Below are 27,709 nucleotides of genomic sequence, written 5' to 3'. Positions count from 1 at the left end.
CAAAACTGGGGCACCTGGGTGGCTCAGTCGATTAAGCATCTGCCTTCATGATCCCAGGGTCCTGAAATCAAGCCCTGCATCCAGCTCCCTGCTCAGCGGGGAGCCTGTTTCTCCCTCTTCCTCTGCCACTCCCACCTCTACCCCACTTGTGCTCTCTCAAAAAAAAAAAAAAAACTTACTCCACCATCTGCTAAATCATCCTTCTGAAGGTTTAATTAATTTAATACTCCAACTATCTGTGTATAAGAATGCCTGCTTCAGGGAGCCTGGGTGGCTCAGTCGGTTGCATATCCAACTCTTGATTTCGGCTCAGGTCGTGATCTCAGGGTTGTGAGATGGAGTGAGCCCTGTGTAGGTTCCAAGCTGGGTGTGGGGCCTGCTTGAGATTCTCCCTCTCTGCCCCTCCCCGCTCACACGTGCATTCTCTTAAAAAGAAAAAAGGCCTGTTTCATAAGATTCTCACCAATGTTGACTATTAAAATCGTATTCTATCTTTGCCAAATAGGTTAAAAATCATTCTTTCAATTCTTTTAATTTGCATTTCTCAGATTAGCAGTGTGGCTAAACATATTTTTGGGTTTACTAACATTTATATTTCTTCTTTCACAAACTGTCACTCTCCTTTGCCCATTTTGCTGAGATTATTCATTCATCTTTGTTCTTATTGGTGCATGTAGGAGTTCACTGTATGGTAAAAATATTAACCTCTCGGGGTGCCTGGGTGGCTCAGTCATTAAGCGTCTGCCTTCGGCTCAGGTCATGATCCCAGGGTCCTGGGATCGAGTCCCACATTGGTCTTCCTGCTCAGAGGGGAGTCTGCTTCTCCCTCCCCACTCCCCCTGCTTGTGTTCCTGCTCTGTCTCTCTCTTTGTCAAATAAATAAATAAATTTAATTAAAAAAAAAATTAACCTCTTGTCACGTTACAAATACCTTCCTAATTAATCATTTGTCTCTTAATTTTGTTAATTGGTATTACTGACAAATTTTTTAAATAGAGGCAAAGTAAATATATCACACACTTCCTTTAAGGTTACTGCTTTAAGTAGCATGCTTGGAAAATCCTTCCCCACCCAGAAATTATAGAAATATATATCTTTATTTTCTTGCACTTAAAAATTTTAAATCTCTCATCTAGAATTTTTTTTTTAAAGATTTTATCTATTTATTTGACAGAGAGAATGAGAGAGAGCACAAGCAGGAGGAGCGGAAGAGGCAGAGGGAGAAACAGGCTCCCTGCCAAGCAAAGAGCTTGACTCGGGGCTTGATCCCAGGACCCTGGGATCATGACCTGAGCCGAAGGCAGACACTTAACTGACTGAGCCACCCAGGAGCCCTCTCGTCTAGAATTTGATTTGGTACAGTGTAAGAAAGAGGATCTAACTTTTAAAGAAATACTCAATTATCCCAATATTGTTTAATAAAGTCTATAAACTTCAAGTGTAGTCTATAAAAGATAAGAAACAGAGGTAAAGTCAAATATATCCTTTGCACAGGTGGCTACTACAGCTAACAAAATATGGGCGCCATGGATTTCTTCTCTTCCTTCCAACTACAACAAAGTCCTACCTACAGAGGACAGCAGAGCAGAAAGATACAGGGAGAGTCTGAAAGCCTACAGGCATCACTGAGCAGGAGCATGGGCCTCACACAGCTAACTGCCAGATGCTTTACGTGTTATTTGCCAAACCAGCATTGGTTGGACTCTTGTCATTTGCCCTAAACATCTCTATAACTCATCCACAATCCTTTCTTCCTTAATTTTACAGTAAGAATTGCTCAGATTTATTGTTGTCTGCTAGGCACCACAGTTAAGCAATTTGTTTTCATCCTTGTTTAATCTTCTCAACAACCTTCATTTCAAGGGGCGCCTGGGGTGGCCCAGTCGGTTAAGCATCTGCCTTCAGCTCAAGTCATGATCTTGGGGTCCCGGGACTGAGTCCCGCATCAGGCTCCCTGTTCAGCGGGGAGTCTGCTTCTCCCTCTGCCCTTCACCCTGCACACTCTCTCTCAAAAACAAAAACAACCTTTGTTTCGATAGAGTCTACAGGACTTCCCTATAATTATAAAAGTTTCAGTGAGGGCACCTGGGTGGCTCAATCGTTAAGCATCTGCCTTCAGCTCAGGTCATGATCCCAGGGTGCTGGGATTGAGCCCCGCATTGGGCTCCCCACTCCGCGGGAAGCCTGCTTCTCCCTCTCCCACTCCCCCTGCTTGTGTTCCTGCTCTTACTATCTCTGTCAAATAAATAAATAAAATCTTAAAAAAAAAAGTTTCAATGACACCTTTTTGGAGTAGAAAAAGACAGTGCATGAAATGCACAGATCAATGAGACAACTCTCTATTTTGGAAACATTAAAATAAAACAAAAGCACCATAAAATTGTATCATCTTTCTTTTACAGATGAGGATACTGAGGCTAAAAATACTTGATCAAAATCAGACCACAACTAGTCAGAAACAGTATCATTCTTTGCTAAATTCCTACATATATTTAGGTATGGTTTTGGATGTTTCTATTTTGTTTCATTCACCTATCCTGTGCCAATGTCACCATTTCTACCCCTTGGTAAAGCAAGTTTAACTTCACTACTGTCTTCTTTAAATTGTTTTTGGCAATTCTTATACATTTATTCTTTCAGAAAAAACTTTTTAAGGTCTCTTGTCAAGTCCCAATACTTCCCTTGGGGAATTCAGACTATGGAAATCATGTTGATTTCTATCTATCAAGTGCTGACTGTTCTGGGCATAGGAAATACAGCAATAAACAAAACCAAAAATCCTTACCCTCAGAGCATGCATTCTTGTAGTACTCATAACAGTAAAAAGTTGTAAGCCATCTAAATGCACCATAGGGGTGCCTGGCCGGCTCAGTGGGAAGAGCAAGCAACTCTTGATCTCAGGGTCTTAAGTCTGAGCCCCACGTTGGGTGTAAAGGTGGTTTAAAAATAAAATATTAGGGGCGCCTGAGTGGTTCAGTCAGTTGAGCATCTGATTCTTGGTTTCAGCTCAGGTCATGATCTCAGGGTCACGGGACTGAACCCCGCTTTGGACTTTGTGCTCAGCGCGGAGTCTGCTCAAGATTCTCTCCCTCCCTCCACTCATGCTCACATGTGCTCACTCACTCTCTCTCAAATAAATATAAAAATCTTTTAAAAATCCTTAAAATAAATAAATAAATAAATGCACAATAGAAGGGAACTGCTAGAGTAAGGTAATCCATATAACAAAATATGTATAGTTTGAGCACAGAGATTAGGAGCTTTGGCTCTGGGTGAGACAGACCTCAGTGTGAATCCTCAATCTGCATTTACTAGCTTCAAGGCTTGGGCCAAGGAGACTTATTTTCCTTATATAGAAAAACAAAGCCTACTAATGGTCCCTCCTAAAGAGCAGGTAAATGAGATACTTAATATAAATACAGTGCCAACACACTGTAACTGTTCAATAAATATTAGTTATTTGGGGGAAGATTAACACGGAAAGATGTTTGTGATATGGTAAGTGAAAAAAAAGAGCCTATAAAACTGTAGGCACAGCAGACCATCTTTCCTTAAGTTGTATACATTCACAGAAAAAGACTAAAAATTCCTAATTGTTATCTCTTGATGATGGGTTTAATGGTTACTTCTGTTATCCTTTTATTCATCTGCATTTTCTAAAATGAGCATGTATTACTTTAAGAAGTTAACTGTAGGGGCACCTGGGTGGCTCAGTCATTAGGCGTCTGCCGTTGGCTCAGGTCATGATCCTGGGGTCCTGGAATGGAGCCCCGCATCGGGCTTCCTGCTCAGCAGGCAGCCTGCTTCTCCCTCTCCCACTCCCCCTGCTTGTGTTCCCTCTCTCGCTGTGTCAAATAAATAAATAAAATCTTAAAAAACAAAAACAAAAAAAAAACACAAGAATCTGGAGATGGACTGCAGTTCTCATCTGCCCTGGGCTGGACTACATTTGTGCATGGTTCCTAACCTGGCCATTCCAGTGAGCAGGGCCTCACCTCAGTTCTCCTGAATCAGAGCTTCTTGGAGGAGATCCAGGTATCTGTACATCTAGTTCTGAGAGATCAACCTGACTCTAGTCTGGGGCACTGGTCTGACATTTCAGGACTGCTGGACTGGACAAGACTAGCTATTAACATTCTGTGATTTATCTAAACTCTCTGAAGTCAGATCACCCCTCCCCCTACCAAATGGGTGCCACCATGTCTGCCTTGCCCATCCTACAGGGAAACTAGTGCTCAGTGAGAGCTCCATGCACATGCAAGTTGTTGGTACTGCAAAGTGTCTGGATCCCAAGCATGAAGGACCTCTGAGGCCAGTTTTATAATTTCTACTTGGTTCTCAGATCTGTGTCAACATGAGGGGAGTAGGCAGGCTGAGGTTGGGCCCTTGCCTCAATAGCAAAGCCTGCTTTTCTGTCTTAGGTCTAAAAAGAAGCCTCCCTTTTCTTTTGCAGCTCTGTGAATGACAGTCTCTACAGGACATTTCCCCCCATCTTGAGTATAGTGGGTTGAAAAATATCCCCCCAAATCCATGTCTACCCAAAACTTCAGAATGTGACTTTATTTGGAAATAGGGTCTTTACAGATATAATTCGTTAAGGATCTTGAGATGAAATCATCCTGCATTTAGGGTGGGCCATAAATCTAATGACTGGTATCTTTACAAGATAAAGGAGAGAGAGATTTGGACAGAGGGACACAGAAGGATATTCGAAGATGGAGGTAGAGATTGGAGTGAGCCAAGGAACACCTGGAGCCAACAGAAGCTGTTAGAGGCAAGGAAGGATTCTCCCCGGAGCCTTTGGAGGGAGTGTCGGACTGCTGACACCTTGATTTTGAAATTCAGCCTCCAGAACTGTGAGAGGATACATTGCTATTGTTTCAAGGTACCCGGTTTGTGATAAATCTGCTAAGACAGCCATGGGAAACTAACACTTTGGGGCTGGAATTAAGGCCTGATCATTTTTATCTGGGGTTCTCTTGCTATGGCTGGCAGAATTCTAAGATGAACCCCGTGACCTTGTGTGTGGGCAGGACCTGTAAATGAGATACCACTCCTGTTACTATGTTACATTATCTGGCAAAAGGGATTTTGCTGGTGTTAGCTGACCAAATTCATTGACCTTAAGATAGAGAATTACCTTATGTGACTAGTACTAATTAGGTGAGCCCTTGAAAGAAACAGGCTCTTCCTAGCAAAAGGGATTTGAGGCATAAAAGGATTCACCACAGGAGAAAGAGTAATTTTTCCAGTGTGGAAGTCTAGCAGACACCAGTTGGACCAACTTTTCCTTAAGTCTAAAATTAGTTCAAAATAAAAAGTTTAAAAGGAAATGGCTGCCTGTTATTATAGAGCCAAAAGGCAGACTAAATGCTTCAGGAGAAAGGCGCCTGGGTAGCTCAGTCGTTAAGCATCTGCCTTCAGCTCAGGTCATGATCCCAGGGTCCTGGGTTCGAACCCCGCATTGGGCTCCCTGCTCGGCGGGAAGTCTGCTTCTCCCTCTCCCACTCCCCCTGCTTGTGTTTCCTCTCTTGCTGTGTCTCTCTCTGTCTAAATAAAATCTTTAAAAATAAATAAATAAATGCTTCAGGAGAAATTTTGATGCCAACATAAGGGGGAATAAATACCCAATTGTATCATGAAAAATAATTACGAGGAAATAGGCAATCTGTGAACACGGCCACAGGATTACAGTCTTTTTCTCCAGTACTTCGTTATTCTCTTCTTTCCAGTAAGTATGCATTACTTTTGCTAATCAGAAAAAAAAAAATTTTCAGGGGCACCTAGGTGGCTCAGTCAGTTGAGCGGCTGCCTTCGGCTCGGGTCATGATCTCTGGGTCCTGGGGGGTCCTGGGATCAAGCCCTGCATCAGGCTCCCTGCTCAGCTGGGGAGTCTGCTTCTCCCTCTCCTTCTGCCCCTCCCCCTGCTTGTGCTTTCTGTGTGTCTCTCCCTCAAATGAGTAAATAAAATCTTTAAAATAAAAAAAATAAAATTTTCAAAAATACCAAACAGTTGCTTGGGGATGCTGTGGAATAGAATTAATCACAAAGTTCCTGGAAGAGGCTTTTAAGGTAGAGAAGGTGGTGTTAAGATGGGATAGAAAGGTGTTCCCTGCCTCTGAGGGTTAAGAGGGGGCAGGAGGAGGTGGCAGTTTAAGCGGCCTGATGCAAAGGATCTAGATTTGGGGCCACAGAGTTCTAGATAAGAGCAAGCTGGACCCCAAGACAGAGGGCTGCTGAAACAGAACAGTTAAGTCTTTGACATGGAAACAGCTAAGGGTTCTCAGAGTATCAGTACCTTAGGACCCAGAGCCCTTCAAAACCTCTGGGTCCAACCTAAATTTCCAGGCATACCTGTCACCTGCCCTTCCCTCTATCAGCTATCAGCCTCTAGCCTATGCTGATCATCCCTGCCCCAGGATCATCCATCCTTGTGCTTCCTCACCAGGACTCCTCTTCCCACTTTCCTTTCTTCATAGCTTTCAAAATTTGGCTTAATTCCACCTCCAGGAAGCCTTCCCAGACCACTCCTGCCTAAGCACTTCATCTTCTTCCAGCCTGCTTAAGTATCTCACCTGCTTCACTCAACTGCCGCTTAGCAAACCCACAAGATAGCGCGTAACCTTCCACATGTCCTCAGTGCATCTCCGCACAGATTTTGCAAGCATCTTCAGCCCAGTGACCAGGTTTGCCTGTCTTTACGGGGCAGAAGCTCTCAGCTGAGCTCCACTGGCTTGGTCCCCACCTCAGTACATCCTCCAGCAAATCACCTCTCTGCTGTCACCAGCAGAGGTCACATTTAGCAAGTCTGCTGTGCCTATGCCCAGACCTCTTTATACTAGTTCTATTTGTTTTTGTGGTTATAATTTAATTAAAGAGTAACTAAAATGCAGGTGCAGAAAGAAAAAGGCTTGGTTTCTATGAAAATTAAGTGCTCTAGAACAGCAATTCTGAAATTCTGGTCTTAGAGGACACCTGGGGTCACTGAGACTGTTTTAGGAGGTCTATCAGGTAAAAACTATTTTCATTATAATATTAAGATGTTAAAAGCCTTTTCACTCTCATTTTTCAGAGGCTACATGAAGTGTGGTGAATACAGTAGTCTTGAGCTTTGTAAAGATTTCTAAGGTAGAAGTTTAGGGTATAAATATGTGTGTTCGAAGGTTAACTCAGTTTGTTCTCAAGACTTCAACTGAGGGGGAGCCTGGGTGGCTCAGATGGTTAAGCATCTGCCTTCGGCTCAGGTCATGATCCCCTCGAGTCCCGCATCGGGTTCCCTGCTCCTTGGGAGCCTGCTTCTCCCTCTGCTTCTCTCTCTCTCTCTCCCTCTGTCTCTCATGAATAAATAAATAAAATCTTAAAAAAAAAAAAAGACTTCAACTGAGGGCGCCTGGGTGGTTCAGTGGATCGAGCACCTGCCTTCAGCCCAGGTCATGATCCCAAGTCCCACATCGGGCTCCCTGCTCAGTGGGGAGCCTGCTTCTCCCTCTCCCTCTGCTGCTCCCCCACTTGTTCTCTCTCAAATAAATAAAATCTTAAAAAAAAGACTTCAACTGAGTCTTTACCAGCAAACTTACATTATACCTATTACAATCTCTGCTAGCTCATCATCTAATAAATCATTATTTTGAAATCCTGTAGATCTACAAAGATGTAAAAGCAATGCCATCCTGTTCTCTGCTTTTTTTTAATCTTAGAAAACAGGTATTTTCATAAAAATATGCTTTTTAGGGGCACCTGTGTGGCTCAGTTGTTGGGCATCTGCTTTCAGCTCAGGTCATGATCGCAGGGTCCTGGGATCGAGCCCCGTGTTGGGCTCCCTGCTCTGCAGGGAGTCTGCTTCTCCCTCTCCCACTCACCCTGCTTGTGTTCCCTCTCGCTGTCTCTCTCTCCGTCAAATAAATAAAATCTTAATATAAATATATATGCTTTTTATGTTAACATGTAATGATCTCATATTTATTATTTTTAAATATGTTTTAATTTTGGGGGGAGGGACGGTAGGGGGAGAGGGAGAGAGAATCTCAAGCAGGCTCCACATCCAGCTTGGAGCCCAACATGGGGCTCGATCTCAAAATCCTGAGATCAAGACCCTAGCTGAAATCAAGAATCGGATGCTTAATTGACTGAGCCACCCAGGTGCCCCCAAATCTGTTTTAATTTTTAACACAGCAAATATCAAAAGATTTGGCTCATAAACAAAAGACAATATTAGGGGTGCCTGGGTGGCTCAGTCGTTAAGTGTCTGCCTTCGGCTCAGGTCATGGCTCCCTGCTCGGTGAGCCTGCTTCTCCCTCTCCCCCTGCTGCTCCCACTGTTTGTGCTCTATCAAATAAATAAATAAAATCTTAAAATAAAAAAAGACAATATTAAAGCTTCCTAGGATCAAAAAGTCTGAGAACCAAAAGACATGTTACAAATGAGGGGGAAAAGAGGCTCCTGGATGGCTCAGTTGGTTAAGCATCTGATTTCAGCTCAGGTCATGATATCAGGGTCCTGGGATCCAGCCCCGCACTGGGCTCCCTGCTCAGCAGGGAGCCTGCTTCTCCCTCTCCTTGCCACTCCCCCTGCTTGTGCTCTCTCTCTCAAATAAATAAAATCTTTAAAAAAAAAAAAGGATTCTACATGTGGACTGATAGGCTTTAAATTCTTTTAAATAGTCTTTTAAATTCTTTAAGAAAAACTAATGAACAGATGTATATGTCCTTTTACCCAGCAATCCCACTTCGGAGAATTTCTTCTAGAGTCATAATTAAACACATAGGAAATACCATTTGTACAAAGTTATTCATTGCAGCATTGTATGTAATAACAGAATAAACAAAATAATGGAAGCAACCCAAGTTCGGGGACAGAGAGAGATGACTTACGTACATTGGTTAAAATATCACTGTACTTCCATATCCTGAATACTGTGTGGCTACAATAAAAGAATGACCTAAATGTTCTCTGTACCCATATGGAAAGATCCAGTACAGCTGCTAGGTGAAAAGAGCAAGGGGCTAAACAACACGTCTAAAGTGCTAACTTGAACCATCTGTAAAAAACAGGGCCAGGGGTAAGATGTTTCACTGAATACCAAGTGCGGGTGTGAATGTATACATTGTTTTTTTTAACCTTTTGATTTTTCAACTATGTGAATAGAGCCTAGTGAAAAAAATTTAATAAAATAAAAGGGGGCGCCTGGGTGGCTCAGTTGGTTAAGCATCTGCCTTTGGCTCAGGTCATGATCTCAGGGTCCTGGGATCGAGCCCCATGCGGGGCTGGCTCCCTGCTGAGCAGGGAGCCTGCTTCTCCCTCACCCCTGCCCGTGCACCCACGTGCTCTGTCTCTCAAATAAATAAATACAATCTTTAAAAAAATAATACAATGTGAAAACTGCAGGTGGTATGTATAGGTATGATTTTTATACACAATTTGCAAGTTTAATTTGAGTACCCAGAAACCCAAAGAAAAAGCCTCAGCCCTAAATCATAGTTTTGGTGAGTAAAAAAATACATGCATATGTTTTTAAAGTAAAATGAATTGTTTAAAACATGGATTGTTTTAGGGCGCCTGGGTGGCTCAGTTGGTTAAGCAACTGCCTTCGGCTCAGGTCATGATCCTGGAGTCCCGGGATCGAGTCCCGCATCGGGCTCCCTGCTCAGCAGTGAGTCTGCTTCTCCCTCGGACCCTCCCCCCTCTCATGCTCTCTCTCTCTATCTCATTCTCTCTCTCAAATAAATAAATAAAATCTTTAAAACAAACAAAAAAAAACATGTATTGTTTTAAAACTCCCTACTTTAAGCTGACTTTTTATTAACCACTAACACCGAGTGCCTGGCCTAAGAGCCCCTAGGGATCCAACGGTTAACAAATTCAGGACGGTCACCTTTTCATTCCATCAAACCCCAACACTCTCCTGGGCCAGATGCTGGAGGAAGGTGGTTAGGAGGCATGAGAACACAGTTAGATCTTGAGTTTCCAAGGAAGGGAATACGGTTTCCCACAGCTGGGCATGCCAGGCTCTGTCCAGGCTGATTCTGTGGCTACTCTCCCTCCTGCCTTTGTGGGGGTCCCAGAGGGCCCACCGGGTATTCTGCCTCTGGGAGGCTCAATGACCACAGTAAGGGTGGGGACAAAGTAGTTGGGTCTCAGAGACCTTGTGGCAAGCCTGCCCTGCTGGCTCCCTGCGAGGGCATGAGGCCCCTGGCTGGCAGCAGACTCTGAACTCCTTATCTGCTGGCATTCTGCCAACCTGCCAGCCTCGAGATCATAAAAGTCCCACTGTAGACATCTAGTGAGTCCTGGCTGGGGCCCCAGCAGCAAGACCTTTCCACATCCACTCCCTACCCTCACATGTCTCAAGGCATTCTGGAAAAGAGAAGTAGAAGACTCCTGCAGAAGAAACTTCTTTCCCCCTAAATAAGCACAGGGGATATCTGGCTCCTTCCTTTTCATGTTTTCAAGGAAAGGACTAGAATTAGCAATTTCATCATCACACTTAGGAATAAAAAGAGAACATTTCTTTGGTCTTTGCCATTGAGCCTCTCGGTCACTAGCAAGCAATGTGACTTGGTTAATGTGACCAACTAACCTCTCCAGATCTAGTTTCTTTAGTTGTAAAACAAAGAGCCTAGACTGAAAGATTCCCCAGATCCCCGCAGTTCAACATCCTGTTGTCTGTAGTTCTGCAAAATGCCTAAGCATTACTTTTTTCATGCAAACAGGTTGAATTATTTTAGCACAGTGGGGAGAAGGGGTCCCAATTCTCAGACATATACAATCTATTCACAGCACTACTACTTAGATCCCAAGATCCTGTGAATACTGGACATGGATTCAGGTTCCTCCTGGAATAGAGTGGGATACGAGCAGGTAAGGAAAAAGGAAGACTGTGGGAAGGGTTTGAAAATAGAACCAGTGCAGTGACTGCTACATACCCGCAGCGCCCCCACCCCAACGTTAGGCCTTCCAGCCTATTATTAATCCAGAAAAGGAGTACTTCTATTACCTGAAATCAGAATAGCTCCCAAAACTAAAGGAGGGGAACCCCTCTTTTCCCTATGCCCAGTGATTCTGGGGGACAATCCCTGGCAGGGCACAGAAAAGCAGCCTACTCAGAGAGGCAGGGAAAATGTATCCATGTTCCCAAAGAAGAGATGAATCAACCCTAAGTCTGCACTCATACCACTCCTACAACCCAACCTACGTATCAGTTTCTAGGACCCCTAAATAATACAACCCATCCCACAGAGATGATGATGATGATGATGATGATGATGATGATGATGAGACCTCTACCATGTTCCAGGAACAATCACAACGTGCTTCACGGCACGGAGAACAGACCCACAGAGATTAGGAAACAGACCTCTACCATGTTCCAGGAACAATCACAACATGCTTCACGGCACGGAGAACAGACCCACAGAGATTAGGAAACCGCCCTGCTAGAAAGTAATGGGGCCAGGATTTGGACAGATTGATCTGGCTCAAAAGTCCACAATCTCCCACCACATTACACCATCTCTAGTAGAGTGCTGTCTTTTCTGAACTGAACTGAACACAACAGCATGGCCTCTCTTGCGTTGCTACCTTATTCTTCCTGTCTGGATGTTCTCTCCTCATCAAGAGTCTGCAGGAGCCAGGCCTCATCCCCTCTTTGCACCTGGCAGTGGACACTGCAGAGCTGAACACAGACCGGGCCCTGTGTATTGATGTACTGGAGAGATGAGGACTACTAGGAGAATCATTGAGCCTACAGTTCTTATTCTTCTTGCCTAAATGACAAGGCCATTAATTCTGTTTGATGCCCTTTAATCATATCTGCAAACCAAAAGCAGAAAGACTACCACGAGTCTATCTCCTGGCTACCACACAATTTACGAAAAGCCCACCTCTGGGCTTCCAACAAGAAATGGAATAGGTAGTTTTTAATTACAGCTTCTAAAAATCACAATTCTGGACACTCTTTCTCTTGCTTCATCATCAAGTTCCTCTCAGTTTTTATGGCTCTTGTTTTAAGAGTTAAGGATTAATCACAGATGCTGTAGATAAGAGATCTATTCTGACCTTAGCACTGACCCCTTCCCAAGGTCACAGGACAAGTTAAGAGCAGAGCTGGGACAGGGACCAGGATAACCAGGCCAGTCCCCAGTACATGTTATCACCACCACTTCCCAGCAGCCTACCCACGTGTGCCTGTGGTTCCTAGGGAAGAGTGATTCTAAAGTCAAAACCAAATTCAGGGTGGCTCAAGGAAGCAAAGTCACGTTCAAAGTGGCTCCTGCCCCCACCGCTCCTTACGCCCCAGGTGAGCATTCTGCCCTCATCAAGTCATGCCCACACGGTCCTATTGGACACCCAGACCCTGGCAGACACTAGATCCTCACAGCTGAAGCGACAACTCCGAGCTGAGAAAATTTTCTTGGGTTTAATTGAATCTCAGAATCACATGGTGAAACGGCTTGGATGGCTATTTTGTCCCATTGCCCTAACCCACCAAGAGAGGGCAGCCTGAGCCAGATCGCCCAACTTGGTCGGTAGGACCAAAAATAGCTAAAAAACCATGCCCAAGGGGTAAGCCAGGTCAGGGTTTAGCATAGTCCCTCCTTTGCCATTCTCCAGCTCTTGCTACTAGTCATCTGGAAGATTTGGGTTATTTTCCTTCTGCTGGTTGGCGATTACGTCCGGGGTGGGATGGGCTGGGGGACAGTTCCCGGAAAGCAAAGTCCGGGGACCAGTGTCCCATCGGAGCTGCCCCAAGAGCTGCCCACCAGATTTGCCCATCTACTCTCTGCTCTTTCGGTCCTCGTTATCTATGGGCTCCAGAAAGCCTTTCGGGCTTTTAGTGCGGCTATCTACGTTAGGGACACTCTTCTCTGGCTCCCACATCCCTCGATCTCCAGCCGAAAGGAGAGCGGCTGCGAATCCCTTCCCTCTCCACCAAGTAAGCCCCATCGTGGCACGGCGGCCAGGTGTCCCCTCCATCCAGCGTCCGGGTCCATGTGCGGGTCCATCGGGGCGCCTCCCTGGTCTAGCCCGAGGCTTCGGAATCCGGAGCCGAGCTCCCGGTCCTCCGCGCCGCCGGGCCCCCGCCCCCACCCCCACCCCCACCCCCACCCGGTGACCCCGACACTTGGAGGCGCGCCGCTTCTCCGCGCGATGCCCCACTCCTCAGCACTGCGCGGTCCCGCACGCACGTACGCCCTCCGCCCTCACCTGAAGCTCGGGCGGACGCCACTCGGGCTCCGCGCAACCTCACAAGCCAGGCCCTCGGGCGGCCCGCAGCGGTGGCGGCAGCGGTACCTCAGTCGGTGTGTCCGCGGAGGGAGCCCGCGTGCCCTAGCCCCACAGCCTGCGTCCGTCCCCGCCACCGTTGCGCATGCCCCGCTATAAGCCAGCGCGTCAGCGGCAGGGCCCACCCCCGGCCCTTGGCCCCGCCCCCGCCCTCGCCCTCGCCCCACCCTGCTCTCCCCAGGGCCTGCCACGTGGGAACCCCGCGGCGGTAAAGCGACGTGCGCGAGCTGTCAGCCGGCCGGCCGCCAGCTAGGCCCGGGCCCAGCGCTGGCGCCTTGCCGCCCCAGGCTGAGACCTACTAGCTCGCCGGGATCCCAGCCCGACCAGCTTCGTCTTCTAGCCCTTCCGCGAATTCCATTCTTCATTCACTGAGGCCGCATAGACTCCTCCTTACCCTGGAAACTCCCGTAAAGACCTTTTTTTTTTTTTTTTAAAGATTTTATTTATTTATTTTACAGGGAGAGACACAGCGAGAAAGGGAACACAAGCAGGGGAATGGGAGAGGGAGAAGCAGGCTCCCCACTGAGCAGGGAGCCCGATGTGGGGCTCGATCCCAGGACCCTGGGATCATGACCTGAGCCGTAAAGACCTTTTTTAACACCTGGCCTCCATCCCGTAGCAGTTAAGACTGCTACTCACCCGATATGTATTTATATATTTTAACACTTTTGATTGCTGTAAAAACTTTCTCACCCCCAGCTCAATTCTGAAATGTACCCTAGGAGGGGACGCACCCATAGACGATGTTTCTTCTACACCTTTCACCCCGCCAAAAGAACAAAAATTAAAAAAACAAAAATACCCTGTTGGAGTTCCAAATAAACCATGCTATACTCAAACTATATGTCGTATCTCACCCCCCCCCCCCGCCCCAAATAATCAGGCTCTCTAAAGGAGCTACATTTCTTAATCCCAAACAGGGAGAATGTTAATTTTGGGGTGAGGCGTGTCCTAGGAATCTCTTCCGGTGTGGGATAGTCCTATTGAGATGGATATCAGGCCTCGGAAATGCAAATTTCTTGAGAAAATAAGCCACCCATTAAATTCCCATTGTTCTATTCTGCTGGACATCGCGATTATTTCCTCTACAGCTAAACCAGCTGCCACCTGGGTCTAGGGGACCCAAAGGAAAGGTCTTGTAGCAGAACTGTAGCCAGTTATTACCCATGTCCCAGTTTTACCCCAATGACTGATGCCTCACTGGCACTTAGGGTGTTTGTGAATTTGCCCAGGGAAGGGGGACCATAGCCCATAGCCCACTCTGCAGAATTCTGGAGAGAGGAAGCCTCATGCTGGCAGTGCTAAAGATAAAAGGAAAGCAGACAATCCCTGGAGCACGCAGCAGGAAGAATCCGGGGCTCAATGGCAGCTTGTTCCGAAGTACTGGGTAGCGAGGGGAAAAGAAAGAATTGAAACAAAGCCAGAGCAGGCCAGAGTGTTTATGCCACTCTTGAAGAGACTAGCTGGGCCCTGGGTTTTTCTAAAGTTCAATTATCCTCATACTGCAATTACAGTGCTCCAGTTGGGTAAAGGGTGGGGTGATATTTCTCTCATTTTCCAAGTGATTTCAAAGTAATGGTATCTTACAGAATTCCCCTCAGAGCCCCTTCATCTTTGTAATAACCCTTTATATTTGTCTTTCTTGGTTAAGCTCGGGAGTATTTTTCAGACATTATGTCATCCACTGGGACTCAATCCCATCTCCAATGGACTGTCAGAAATGGTCCAGTCTATACCACTCCTTCCTTTCCTTAAAGTACTGGGAAAGGAATGAGAAACTCACCCAGAGATTAAACAAAACAAGCATGCTTCTAACACATACTGCTCTGAAAAGTATTAAGCCCATAAAGGCATATTACACAAGGGTGTTAATTTCTTAAACCTGAGGTCCAAAAACAATCCCATGACTTTTTCAGGCAAGGTGTCAGTACTACACACAGGGGAACAGGCTCCTTTCAGAGAGACAGGAGGGCAGGCAGGACAAGACATCCCACCACAGGGCCTATGGCAGCATTTCACTTGTTTGCAACCAGATGAAGGGTAGAGTTGCCAAAGTCCACCAAAACGGATAAGCTATCAGTAATCCATTAGGGGAATACAATTAATTATTAACACAGCTGAAAATCAAAAGGTTTTAACTCCCCATATCCACCCCCACACAAAATTCTGTAGCTGAACCCTAAGTCTCTCCTTGTTGCTGAGTAGTACTCAATTTTTTTATGCCTAGTGCCATGCTTAGGCCCCCAATTCTTTATTTCTTTTTACATAATATGCCCTTCTTCCTATTAGCCCTATTTCCACTTGTTAAAATTCTAATTCTTCGAAGCCACTTCCCTTCAGAAAGCTTCTTGATTCTTCTGTAGCATATTTGATCTACCCTTTCAAACTTTGACTGTAACCCACATTAAAATGCATTTTACACTCCAGTATAAATAAAAAGTCCCGCATAAATAACATCAAACAAGTTTTAAAAAACTTCATTAGTATATGCAATGTACTGATTATTTTATATTCTACTTCAATCTTTTTTTTAAGATTTTATTTATTTGACAGAGAGAGACACAGCGAGAGCAGGAACACAAGCAGGGGGAGTGGGAGAGGGAGAAGCAGGTTTCCTTCTGAGCAGGGAGCCCGATGAGGACTCGATCCTAGGGTCCTGGGATCATGACCTGAGCCGAAGGCAGACGCTTAAGCAGATACTTAACGACTGCACCAACAAGGTGCCCCTCTACTTCAATCTTTTAAAAAGTGGTAACAAGCCCACTAAATTGATTTCAGGACCCATTATTGGGTCCTGAATTAAAACATTTTATATGGTTTATGGTACTTGCATTTTCCCCTTAAAAATTATTTCATTTTGGGGTGCCTGGGTGGCTCAGCCTTCAGCTCAGACCCGAGCCCCCATCGGGCTCCCTGCTCGGCGGCGGGAATCCTGCTTCTCCGTCTCCCTCTGCCTGCCACTTCCCCTGCTTGTGCTCTGTCAAATTTTAAAAATCTTAAAAAAAAAATTACTTCATTTTTATCTCTAAACCTCATTAGACCTTATACTGTCTTGATTACCAAAGATTTCTGTATATACTGGCGTCTCCTAACATAACATCTTGCATGTAATAGATTCTCAGTATTTCTTGGATAAATGAATAGGCCAGCTCACTAAAAGTTTGTTGGACGATATTTAAGGGAACTAAGCACAAACACCAAGCATTTTCATGACTATTTCCCTTCTGACAAGTTACCACAGCTACCAGCCAAAAGATATGCAGATTACCCATAGCTGAAGTGAATGGAACAGGCTTGGGAAAGAAGTCAGAGAAATGAGACCCCAGCCCTGAGTGTGTAGAGGGTGGGACTGGGGACTCAGAAAATCAAACACCCTTCTGTGGTTTGTGTTCACAAGGTAGGCAACTTGATCAGCAGGTGGGGCAAAGATCCTCTTTTTGATTTGCAGCCTACAGGGCAGTTGAAAGACTGAAGAGAGAAATCAATGACCAGGTTTCTAAGACACTTTCAAGGGGAAAAATGAGTTTTCCACGTTTTGGCATGGTTTAATGAATTTAAGAGGGTCAGAGGGAACGTGAAGGCTCTTGTTTCCCCAAAATCATATCAGAGGACCAGAACCTCACACTCTGTTAGCCAAAAGATTTAGAATGCCTTGGGGGGGTGCGGGGATGGGTTAGCCTGGTGATGGGTATTAAAGAGGGCACGTACTGCATGGAGCACTGGGTGTTATACGCAAACAATGAATCATGGAACGCTACATCAAAAACTAATGATGTGATGTATGGTGATTAACATAACATAATAAAAAGATTTAGAATGCCTTTAGCTTCAGTCACTTCTGTTATCTAATTTTTTTTTTTTAATTTTACTTATTTGACAGAGAGAGAGAGAGAGAGAGAGCACAAGCAGGGGGAGCGGCAGAGGCAGAGAAAGAAGCAGGCTCCCTGCTGAGCAGGGAACTGGATGCTGGATGAAATCCCAGGACCCTGGGATCATGACCTGAGCTGAAGGCAGGTGCTTAAGGCTGAGCCACCCAGGTGCCCCATCTAATGGTTTTGGCAGACTAAAAAGACAATTGGTAAAAATAACATTTAAGTAGCAAACATAGGAATTTGCCCATTTCATCTAAGATAACTTAATTTCTTGGCATATAGAGGATTGATATTTGTCTCTAATTCTAACCGTTCATAGTATTCCCTTTACAATCCTTTTTATTTCTGTCAGGTCAGTAATCCCTTATTTCATTCCCGATTTTTGTACTTTTGAGTCTTTTTTTTTTCCCTTTGGCCAATCTAGCTAAAGGTTTGCCCATTTTGTTAATCTTTTTAAATAACTAACTTGTTTTTCTATTCTTTCATTAATTTTTGCTCTGATCTTTATTAGAAAATACCATTATTTTTGTCCTTGCCTTCAAATGAATGTTTACCTGGCAAGAGAATTCCAAGTTGGGCACCTGGGTGGCTCAGTTGGTTAAGCGACTGCCTTCAGCTCAGGTCATGATCCTGGAGTCCCCGGATCGAGTCCCGTATCGGGCTCCCTGCTCAGCAGGGAGACTGCTTCTCCCTCTGACCCTCTTCCCTCTTGTGCTGTCTCTCATTCTCTCTCAAATAAATAAATAAAATCTTTAAAAAAAAAAAGAATTCCAAGTTGATGGTGCATTTTTAAGTTATTATTCCTTTGTATTAGGCACCTGTTGTGGCTGATGACAAGTGAGCTGCTAGTTTGATGACCTTTGTCAGCAATCTTTCACCTCTAACCATTGCTAAGATTCTGTCTTTGGGATTCTATAGTTTTACTACAGTATATTTAGAAGTGGACGTGCTTTTCTTTAGCCTCAGGTTCTTCAGATAGAGGATTGGTATTTGTCTCCAATTCTGGAAAATTCCGTCTTTATATCTTTCATATTTTGCCACTCATTCTTTCTCCTTTAACTTGCAGGAGCTCCTCTTAGACAAATATTGGAGCTTCTCATTCTCTCCTATCTCTTTTCTTGCACGGTTTCCATTTATACCTCTCCATGCTGCAGTCCAATTGACTGCACTTGTTTCTCTCACCAGTCTGAGCCAATCTGAGCCAATCTTCATGGTGATGTTTCAGCTTGTGGTCCTTCCACATGCTAGTAATATAAATTCAGACTATGTTTACCTGCATGTGGCCCAGGCTTTGGGATTTTTCATGAATGCCTTTTTACCCCCAAGCTCCTTGTTGCCGCCCCAGGATGGTTGACAGGGTCTCTTTCAGGCTCCAGCTCTCTTCATCTGGGAGACTTTACTCCTGTGGTCCAGCACCTCATAGGCATCTTCTATCCTTAACTGGAACGAGAATCCTCAGTGCTCCTGCCCTTGCCCTTTAGTCCATAATCCTGGGAGCTGTGTTGGCATCAATTATTACCACTCTGGCTTGTACCTCGCTATTTTCTTTCCTTCTTCCTTCTCTCCCTTCTCTCGTTCCATTCCCCCAAATTCAGCTACCCAACAACAACAAAACATTGTTGTTTTTTTTTTCTATTTTGGCCAACATTTGTCAGTATGGTCAGTTTAGTCTGCCATGTTGCCAGAGGTCTCCCTAGTTTACTCACTTAAAAACGTATTTTATATTTTAGAGTAATTTTAGGTTCACAGCAAAACTGAGTGGGAAGTAGAGATTTCCCATTACACAGAGCTTCCCCCACTACCAACATCTCCCACCAGAAATGGTACATGTGTCACAACTGATGAACCCACTCTGACACATCATAATCACTCAAAGTCCATAGTTTACATCAGGGTTGATGCTTAGTGTTTCACACCCTACAGGTTTGGACAAATATAGGACATATATCCACCATTACAATATCATACAGAATAGTTTCCTTACCCTAAAAATTCTCTGTTCTCTGCCTGTTCAAACCTCCCTCTCCCCAACCCCTGATTTTTTCACTGTCTCCATAGTTTTTGCCTTTTCCAGAATGTCAGATAGTTGGAATCATACAGCATGCAGCCTTTTCAGATTGGCTTTTCACTTAGTAATAAACATTTAAGTTTCCTCCATGTCTTTTTGTGGCTTGATAGTCTTTTTTTCTGAATAATATTCCATTATCTGGATGCACCGCATTTTATTTATGCATTCACCTACTGAAGGACATTGTGGTTGCCTCCAAGTTTTGGCAATTATGAATAAAGCTGCTATAAACATCTGCGTGCAAGGTTTTGTGTGGACATAAGTTTTCAACACATTTGAGCAAATACCAAGGAATGTGATTTTCAGAGAATATGGTAAAAGTAGGTTTAGTTTTTGATGAGTCTGGCTAAAGGTTTATCAGTTTTGTTGATATTTTCAAAGAAAGATCCTGGTTTCACTGATCTTTTCTTTCTTTTTTTTTTTTTTTAGTTTCTATTTCATTTATTTCTGCTCTAATCTTTCTTATCTCCTTCCTTCTTCTGGTTTTGGGTTTTGTTTTTTCTTCTTCTAGTCCTTTAGGTGTAAAGTTATGTTGTTTATTTGAACATCTTAAACAGCTTTCACTGCATCCTAAAGATTTTAGACTACTGTGTTATCATTTTCATTTGTCTCTCCAAGCATTTTTTAATTTCCTCTTTGATTTCTTGGTTGACCCATTCATTGTTTAGTAGTATGTTATTTAAACTCCAAGTATTTGTGGAGTTTTTTTAAAAGATTTTATTTATTTAGGGGCACCTGGGTGGCTCAGTCAATTAAGTGTCTGCCTTCAGTTCAGGTCATGATCCTGGAGTCCTGGGATCAAGCCCCGCTGTGGACTCCCAGCTCAGTGCGGAGTCCGCTTCTCCCTCTCCCTTTACTCCTCCCCCGCTCCTGCTCGCTCACTCACTCTCTCTCTCAAATAAATAAAATCTTAAAAAAAATTATTTGGGGCTCCTGGGTGGCGCAGTCGTTAAGCATCTGCCTTCAGTTCAGGTCATGGTCCTAGGGTGCTGGGACCGAGCCCCACATCGGGCTCCCTGCTCTGCGGGAAGCCTGCTTCTCCCTCTCCCCCTCCCCCTCCTGTGTTCCCTCTCTCACTATGTCTCCCTCTGTCAAATAAATAAATAAAATCTTTAAAAAAAAAGATTTTATTTATTTGAGAGAGAGTGTGTGTGCCAGTGCGGGGAAGGGGCAGAGGGAGAGGCAGACAATCCCCCTCCCTCAGCAGACTCCCCGCTGACTGGGAGCCCACTGTGGGGCTTGATCTCATGACCCTGAGATCATGACCTGAGCAGAAACCAAGAGTAGAACGCTTAAGCAATTGAGCCACTCTGGCGCCCCCATGTATTTCCTTTTTTTTTTTCTTTAAAGATTCTATTTATTCATTCGAGACACAGAGATACAGAGAGAGAGAGAGAGAGAGAGAGCACGAGCAGGGGGAGAGGCAGAGAGAGAAGCAGGTTCCCCGCTGAGCCAGGAGCGGGACATGGGGCTCGATCCCAGGACCCTGGGATCATGACCTGAGCTGAAGGCACATGCTTAACCATCTGAGCCACCCAGGTGCCCCTGTATTTCTGTCTACAGATTTTTTCTTTTCTAGTTTCATAACATGGTCAGAAGAAATGCATGGTAGGACTTTATAATCTTTTTGAATTTGTTGAGACTTGTTTTGTGGACTAACATGTGATCTATTCCGGAGAATGTTCCATGTGCCCTTGAAAAGAATGTGTTATCCCACTGGAATGTTTTGAATATAGCTGTTAGGTCCATCTGGTCCCATGTGTCATTCAAGCCACTGTTTCCTTGTTGATTTTCTGTTTGGATGATCTATCCATCGATGTAAGTGGGGTGTTAAAGTCCCCTGCTACCATTATATTGATTACTTCCTTTATGTTTATAATTAGCTGCTTTATGTATTTGGGTGCTTCCATGTTGGGTGCATAAATATTTACAATTGTTGTATCTTCATGATAGATTGTTCTCTTTATGATCATATAGTGTTCTTTTTTTGTTTAAATTGTTTTTAGTAGGCTCCACACGGAGCCAATATGGGGCTTCAACTCACAGCCCCGAGATCAAGACCCAAGCTGAAACCAACAGTTGGATGCTCAACCAACTGAGCCACCCAAGTGTCCCTAAAAATTTTTTTTAATTGGAGTAAAGTACATAATAACCTTTGTCACTTTAACCATTTTATTATTTTAAGTAATCTCTACCCCCAACATTGGGCTTGAACTCATGACCCTGAGATCAAGAGTCCCATGCTCTACCAACTGAGCTAGCCAGGCGCCCCCTCCTTTATCTTTTGCTCTTTTAAAGTCTATTTTGTCTGATACAAGTATTGCTACCCCAGCTTTCTTTTCACTTCCATTTGCATGGTAAATGCTTCTCTATCTTTTCATTTTCAGTCTGTAGGTATCTTTAGATCTGAAGTTAGTCTCTTATAGGCAGTATATAGATGAGTCTTGCTTTTTTATTCATTCAGTCACCTTACCTCTTTTGGAGTGTTTGTAAAAAACTGCCAAACTGTCTTCCAAAGTGGCTGTACCATTTTTGCATTCTTACCAGCGAGCGATAGAAGTTTCTATTGCTCCACATCCTTGTCAGCATTTGATCTTGTCGGAGTTCTGGATTTTGGCCATTCTAATAGGTGTGTAGTGGTATCTTGTTTTAATTTGTAATTCTGTAATGACATGATGTTGAACACCTTTTCAATATGCTTATTTGCCAACTGTATATCTTTGGTGAGACGTCTGTTCAGGTCTTTTGCCTGATTTTCAATCAGGTTGTTTGTTTTCTTATTATTAAAAGTTCTTTGTTTTATTTCAGGTAAGTCTTTTATCAAATATGTTTTTGGCAAATATTTTCCCCAAGCCTATGGCTTGTTTTCTCATTCTCTTGATTTTCCTCATTTGTTTTTAAAGAAAGAAAATAAATTCAGACAGGAAAACTTACTAAGAAACTCAGGTAAAGCTAGGTATGGAGCCACAAAGCGAAAGTAGGGTCTTCTCCAGTAATCTTAAATCACTGAGAAATTTCAGGCACAAGTTTTGTTTTTAACATAGAAAGGTAGTCTATTTAAAAAACTGCTTCCTGGGGCGCCTGGGTGGCTCAGTCGTTAAGCGTCTGCCTTCAGCTCAGGTCGTAATCCCAGGGTCCTGGGATCAAGCCCTGCATCAGGCTCCCTGCTCTGCAGGAAGCCTGCTTCTCCTGCTCCTACTCCCCCTGCTTGTGTTCCCTCTCTCCCTATGTCTCTCTCTGTCAAATAAATAAATAAAATCTTAAAAAATAAAAAAATAAATAAAAAACTGCTTCCTTTTTCACACCATTCAACAAAAGGTTGCCCTGTAACATCGTACAGAAATTAGGTTCTGTCTAGGGGTGCCTAGATGGTTCAGTCAGCAGAGCATGAGAATCTTGATCTTAGGGTCATGAATTCAAGCCCCACTTTGGGCATAGAGCCCACTTTTATTTATTTATTTGAGCCTACTTAAGAAAAATTAGGTTCTATCTAGAATGAGTTCAGAGGCGCCTGGGTGGCTCAGTTGGTTGAGTGTCTGCTTTCAGCTCAGGTCATGATCCTGGAATCCTGGAATCAAGCCCCACATTGGCTCCCTGCTCAGCGGGGAGTCTGCTTTTCCCTCTGCCTCCCCCCACCCGCTTGTGCTCTCTCTCTAATAAATAAATAAAATCTAAAAAAAAAAGAATGAGTTCAAGAAGCACTGCACCATTTCAAAATGGAGTTTCTAAATAAATACAAAGAGATGTAGTGGTGAAGCAAGCAGCCAGCGTGCTTTGGGCGTGCTTTGGGAAGGTATTTTTAAGGGTTATAGAAAGAAGGGCAAGCATTATTAGAAAAAGGGGAAGGGAGAGGCCACACTTGGAGCTGGCTACAAAGGTAATAGAAACTGATGGGAAATGGGAAAAGAGATTTGAAACACACACACACACACACACACACACACACACACGCACGCATGCACGGAGACACATCCCTCAGTTGCCCCTAGAAGACTGTTAGTGACTTTACCAAGAAATCTTACTAGCAGGTCACAGTGAAATTACCTTGCTACTAACACTGGAGATGCATCTTCATACTGAATAATAAACTAATAATTCTAACAAGTGTTGCAGCTCTAGGAAGGAAAAGAACTATATCAATATATCAACAGCACTATTTCAAACACAAATTCACATTTATACAAATTTGTTTTTATTTATTTCCTACCCCACAGCCCAATCATTTCACATTAAGACTGAAAAACAATGCAAGAAAACAGGAATAAAAAGTGAAGAAATTTTTGTATTATATTCAAGCATTTGTCTTTTCTGATTATATAAGTGAAAATGAGTATTAGGAAATCCAACTTCAAAAGAGAAATTCAAAACTCAAAATGCTTCCAAAGAGAATCAGAAAGCTGATCAGTTAAGCCAGAGACCAGTGATCCAATTTGTTTTAAATTCCAGGTCTTAGCCTTACCCTATGTCCCGCACTCCAAATGAAACCACAAGTGCACTTAAGGACTATCAACACTCAAAAGTTCTTCAACAGAACTTTGAAGCAGAGGCTGGGCACCACAACAAACTGAAAACTTGCTTGGTTTTCTTCTTCTAAGGAGTTTTTTAAGCTAAAGTTTCTCTTCTCACACACTGTCATATAAAATGGGAATTTCTGCTTTGTCCTCTCCATGCCATCACACCAAAAAATAAATAAATACAAATTTGAAAGGGGTAAATAAAACTGGCTTTTAAAACCAGTTAAAGCAAGTTAAAGCTGAATTAACCCCAAAAGGGTTAGAAGATTTTAAAACAGGGAAAAATAAACACAAAAAAACCCCACAGGCCGAGTGACAACTTTCTAAGCTGAAATGGTCTGGACTTTGGCAGGAGTGTCATGTTTTCCAAAGTTGACTTCTGGAAATCTTAAGCTGGATTCAGAAAAATTCCTAACAAAATGAGCCAAGAGCCAGGAATAGGTTATTGAGCAAGGGAAATGAGTGATTCCATTTACAAACACATCAACGAAAAGAAGGCCACACATCCGAGAGAAAGGTTTAAGAAAGACTCACACTCTGTCATGAACCTTCTTAGCTGTTGAATTTCACCATGTTCTGATTCTTAATTTAAAAACAAACTTATTAAAGTTCGGGGGTGAGGGGTGTAGAAAAATCAATATGGGACACTGTAAAGCAACTAAAACATACAGAAAAAAACTTTATCCAGCCTCTCTCAGGAGACCAAGGAATGGCTAAAGGCCCCTTTCGAAAGCTTCAAAGCCAACTCATGTCACAGGTGTCACAAACTCAATCCGCAGACAAGATTAGGTCAGAAGGGCCTGACGACGCCACCAGCTGGTTTTACTACATGCCTTTCACACTTGCCAGCAATAGCAGTATCTTGAAAAACTTTGCCTCACAGGCCTTTTTATTACCTTTCTCTGTTGCCCCAATAAAGTAACTCTCTACTTTAAGAAATGTGGAATGATTCATTCATTATCACCTCTGGCGCCAGAAATGGGAACTGCTTAGTAAGCAGAACTTCTAAGGTGTAATTGCTGCTTCTGCAGGTCTCCACAGCACATTGGGCTGTGGAGGCTCTTCCAGGTTCCCCCGTATTCACCTCTCCATCTATGCAGGAGCAGTACTGCCTCCACTTGGTCTACAAAGACCAGAAGGCAATTTCCAGCTGATATTTAGAATGGAACTTATTTCTTGGTGCTATCAGGTATAACAGAGAAAAAAAAAGAAGAAAAGATATCTTATTCTACTGGGTCGGTGAAAAAACCCACCAACACAAAAACCCCTCCCACCCCTGTTGCTCCCGCAGGAGTCGCAGCTGAGTTCAGAACGCTAACCTCCCGAACCAGCCCACATCCTGGTGGTCCAGTCACAGGAAGAACAGGTTCTCGCACAGCTGGATGGCTGGTTCATGATGCAAGATTTGTCCTGACAGGAAAGCGAGCTTGTGGGCGTACTTGCAAGGAGCTGGAACTCTGATGGTGCCAGGCCAATTCCAGTACATGTGGCACAGTTTGAAAGTCAACCTGTAGGCCAAGAAGAACATACGATCTGTATGACTCTCCACCTTCAATCTGGGACATGATTATGTACAAATGGGTGTATGACACACAGCATACTTTTCAAAAAACTGGGGGACTGAGAAATACATGATGCAACTTTTGGGAATCATTATTTCTAAGTGGATTTCCTTTCCACTATTTGTAAGTCAAGAGGACATGGGTAACATGGGTAAATCCCCTCACTTTAGGTGCCCCCGTTTTTAGATCCAAACAAGGTGGGGCACCTGGGTGGCTCCGTCAGTTAAGCGTCTGCCTTCAGCTCAGGTCATGATCCCAGGGTCCTGGGACTAAGTCTTGCATCAGGCTCCTTGCTGAGCAGGGAGCCAGCTTCTCCTCTGCCTGTTGCTCCCCCTGTTCATGCTCTCTCCCCCCAACCCTCTCTGACAAATAAATAAATAAATCTTAAAAAAAAAAAAAAAGAAACAAGGTAAACAAGAGTTTGTTTTTTTTTTCTCAAGAAGAGGCTGCAGAAGGGTAAGTACTCCAGCAAAGTACTGATATAATCTGAGCCCAAGGACATTGGGTCTCAAAACGCACTGTGTATCATAATCACCCAGGGTAGTTTTTAAAATAAGAATGCCTTACATTGCTTGGGGGTAAAGCCTGGGCATCACCATTTTTTTAAAGCTCTTCAAATAGGGGCGCCTGGGTGGCTCAATTGTTAAGCATCTACTTTCAGCTCAGGTCATGATCCCAGAGTCCTGGAATGGAGCCCCACGTCATCGTCATCGTTGGGCTCCCTGCTCAGCGGGAGGCCTGCTTCTCCCTCTCCCACCCCCACCCCCGCTTGTGTTCCCTCTCTCGCTGTGTCTCTGTCAAATAAATAAATAAAATCTTAAAAAAAATAATAAAAGCTCTCCAAATAATTTTAATGTGCACAAGAAATACCAACCACTCTCCAAAAAGATACCATTATCATGAAAGACAAGAAGAAACTCAAAGGGTAAATTTAGCAAGCTGGCCAGAATTACAAGACAGAAAGAGTAAATTATCTATCAGTCAGCTCACCTCTGCATGTGATCAGGGCTCAGGTTTGCAGTGTTGAGAACACAGACGTAATGGGTAGGAATGCCACAACCCTGCCGTACATGATGAGCAAGAAGGTAAAAGTCCACCCTAGGAATGAAAAAGTACAAAGGAATGATATGGCCAGATCTGGCGAAAGAGAGCTGGAAAAGATCTTGGTGATGATTTTGGCTCCTCTACCTAAGGCTCAGAGAGGTCAAATGACTGGATCAAGGACACAGACCACCATGATTACAGCTCAGGTTTCCAGACTCAACAGGCTATTTAAGAGTGGTAGTATGAACTACCGAAACTGTATGCAGAAGGTTTAAAAAGTATGCACAACCTTAGGAAAAGAATGTGCATTCAATATTTTATACTTAAGAGGTAAAAGCTTTATTGTTTTCTTTTTAATCCTTTTGAAAATATTTTATAACAGCAAATCTCTGAGGATTCCATTCCACATCTCTCTAGGCAACCTCCCCATTCCAATACCCAGGGAACAGATAACTCCTCCAACCTATTCTTGTTGAAATATAATGTTTTCCCCACTTACCACTCACAGCTTGTTATGGTATGATCTACCACAGTCCCAGGGGAGGGAGTCACAAAGTGTTCAGTAGCAGCCAGGTACAGATTGGTGCTGATTTTCTTCTGAACTACAAATACTACCATCTTGGGCTGATAATTCTCAAAAGCTTCAAAACACTTCTGTAGCTGAGGAATCTCATAGTTGGCAACCGTCTTTAGTTGGCCATCAGACACTCCATCACGGTACACCACGATCTTCTCTGGGAGACAGTGGTTCACCTGCAACAGACACCCCGCTGAGGTGAACTGTGGGGTCTGGGGTTAATGACCGCAAGCAGAGAGAGGGTCACTCAGTACACAGCCTGGAGATGTGGCAGCAGATCCTTCTGACAGGGGGGACCAAACCCACCATGTCAGAAGGGAAGGGGGGAGAGCTTCTAGTCATTTCTAGACTTCCTCAGGGTAGTAAAACAGACCTGGTACAGCAAAGGTGTTGTAAAATATGAAAGCAAAAATAAGCCAGTGATGAGTCACATACTATGGCACATACTCAAAGTTAAAAGGAATGGTAGGAAAATTAGGGGGTGAATCAATCTTCCTATGTTTTGGATTTAACATGAATTACTGTCTAGGCAAAGAACAAGGTAAACTGTTAGAAAAATTCTATGACTGCACATTCTACAGATCTACCATCTTCATATTTTTATGTATAAGCAACATCCAAAGTTGCTAATTAGTGCAAGGGTCCTTTACCAAGGACCCTTTACTATATTATCCTACAATCAGGTATAATGTGAAATATTTTTGCTTTAACTAAGTAATTAATTAGCAAAAAGTATAATGTGAAACATTTTCGTTTTTAACTAATAATTAGCAAAAAATTAGCAAAAAACT

General features: G+C 43.7%; 2 protein-coding genes across 4 annotated transcripts in view; both read right to left on the bottom strand.

The window, feature by feature from the left end:
• The window catches only part of SLC39A14 (solute carrier family 39 member 14), a 44,515-nt gene extending 31,165 nt beyond the window's left edge, over window positions 1-13,350 (bottom strand). Inside the window, exon 1 of one of the 2 annotated variants that reach the window (XM_028114403.2) lies at window positions 13,204-13,350. The gene's annotated coding sequence lies outside the window, so the exon portion shown is untranslated. The remainder of the gene's footprint in view (window positions 1-13,203) is intronic. The other variant, XM_088020988.1, reaches the window with a different exon arrangement.
• Window positions 13,351-25,086: 11,736 nt separating this feature from the next.
• PIWIL2 (piwi like RNA-mediated gene silencing 2) overlaps window positions 25,087-27,709 on the bottom strand; it is a 70,559-nt gene continuing 67,936 nt past the window's right edge. The window contains exons 20-22 of one of the 2 annotated variants that reach the window (XM_028114345.1): window positions 26,841-27,094; window positions 26,288-26,395; window positions 25,087-25,243 (exon numbers count right to left, since the gene is read on the bottom strand). In XM_028114345.1, coding sequence (XP_027970146.1) covers window positions 25,087-25,243; window positions 26,288-26,395; window positions 26,841-27,094 — 519 coding nt within the window. The remainder of the gene's footprint in view (window positions 25,244-26,287; window positions 26,396-26,840; window positions 27,095-27,709) is intronic. The other variant, XM_028114346.1, reaches the window with a different exon arrangement.

This window comes from Eumetopias jubatus, unplaced genomic scaffold (genome assembly GCF_037043125.1).
Source record: "Eumetopias jubatus isolate StellerSeaLion01/CBP00866 unplaced genomic scaffold, mEumJub1_p1.0 scaffold_2, whole genome shotgun sequence".
Classification (NCBI taxonomy): Eukaryota; Metazoa; Chordata; class Mammalia; order Carnivora; family Otariidae; genus Eumetopias; species Eumetopias jubatus.
The sequence above is the reverse complement of the archived record's forward strand: the minus strand, read 5'-3'. Positions and strand labels throughout refer to the sequence as shown.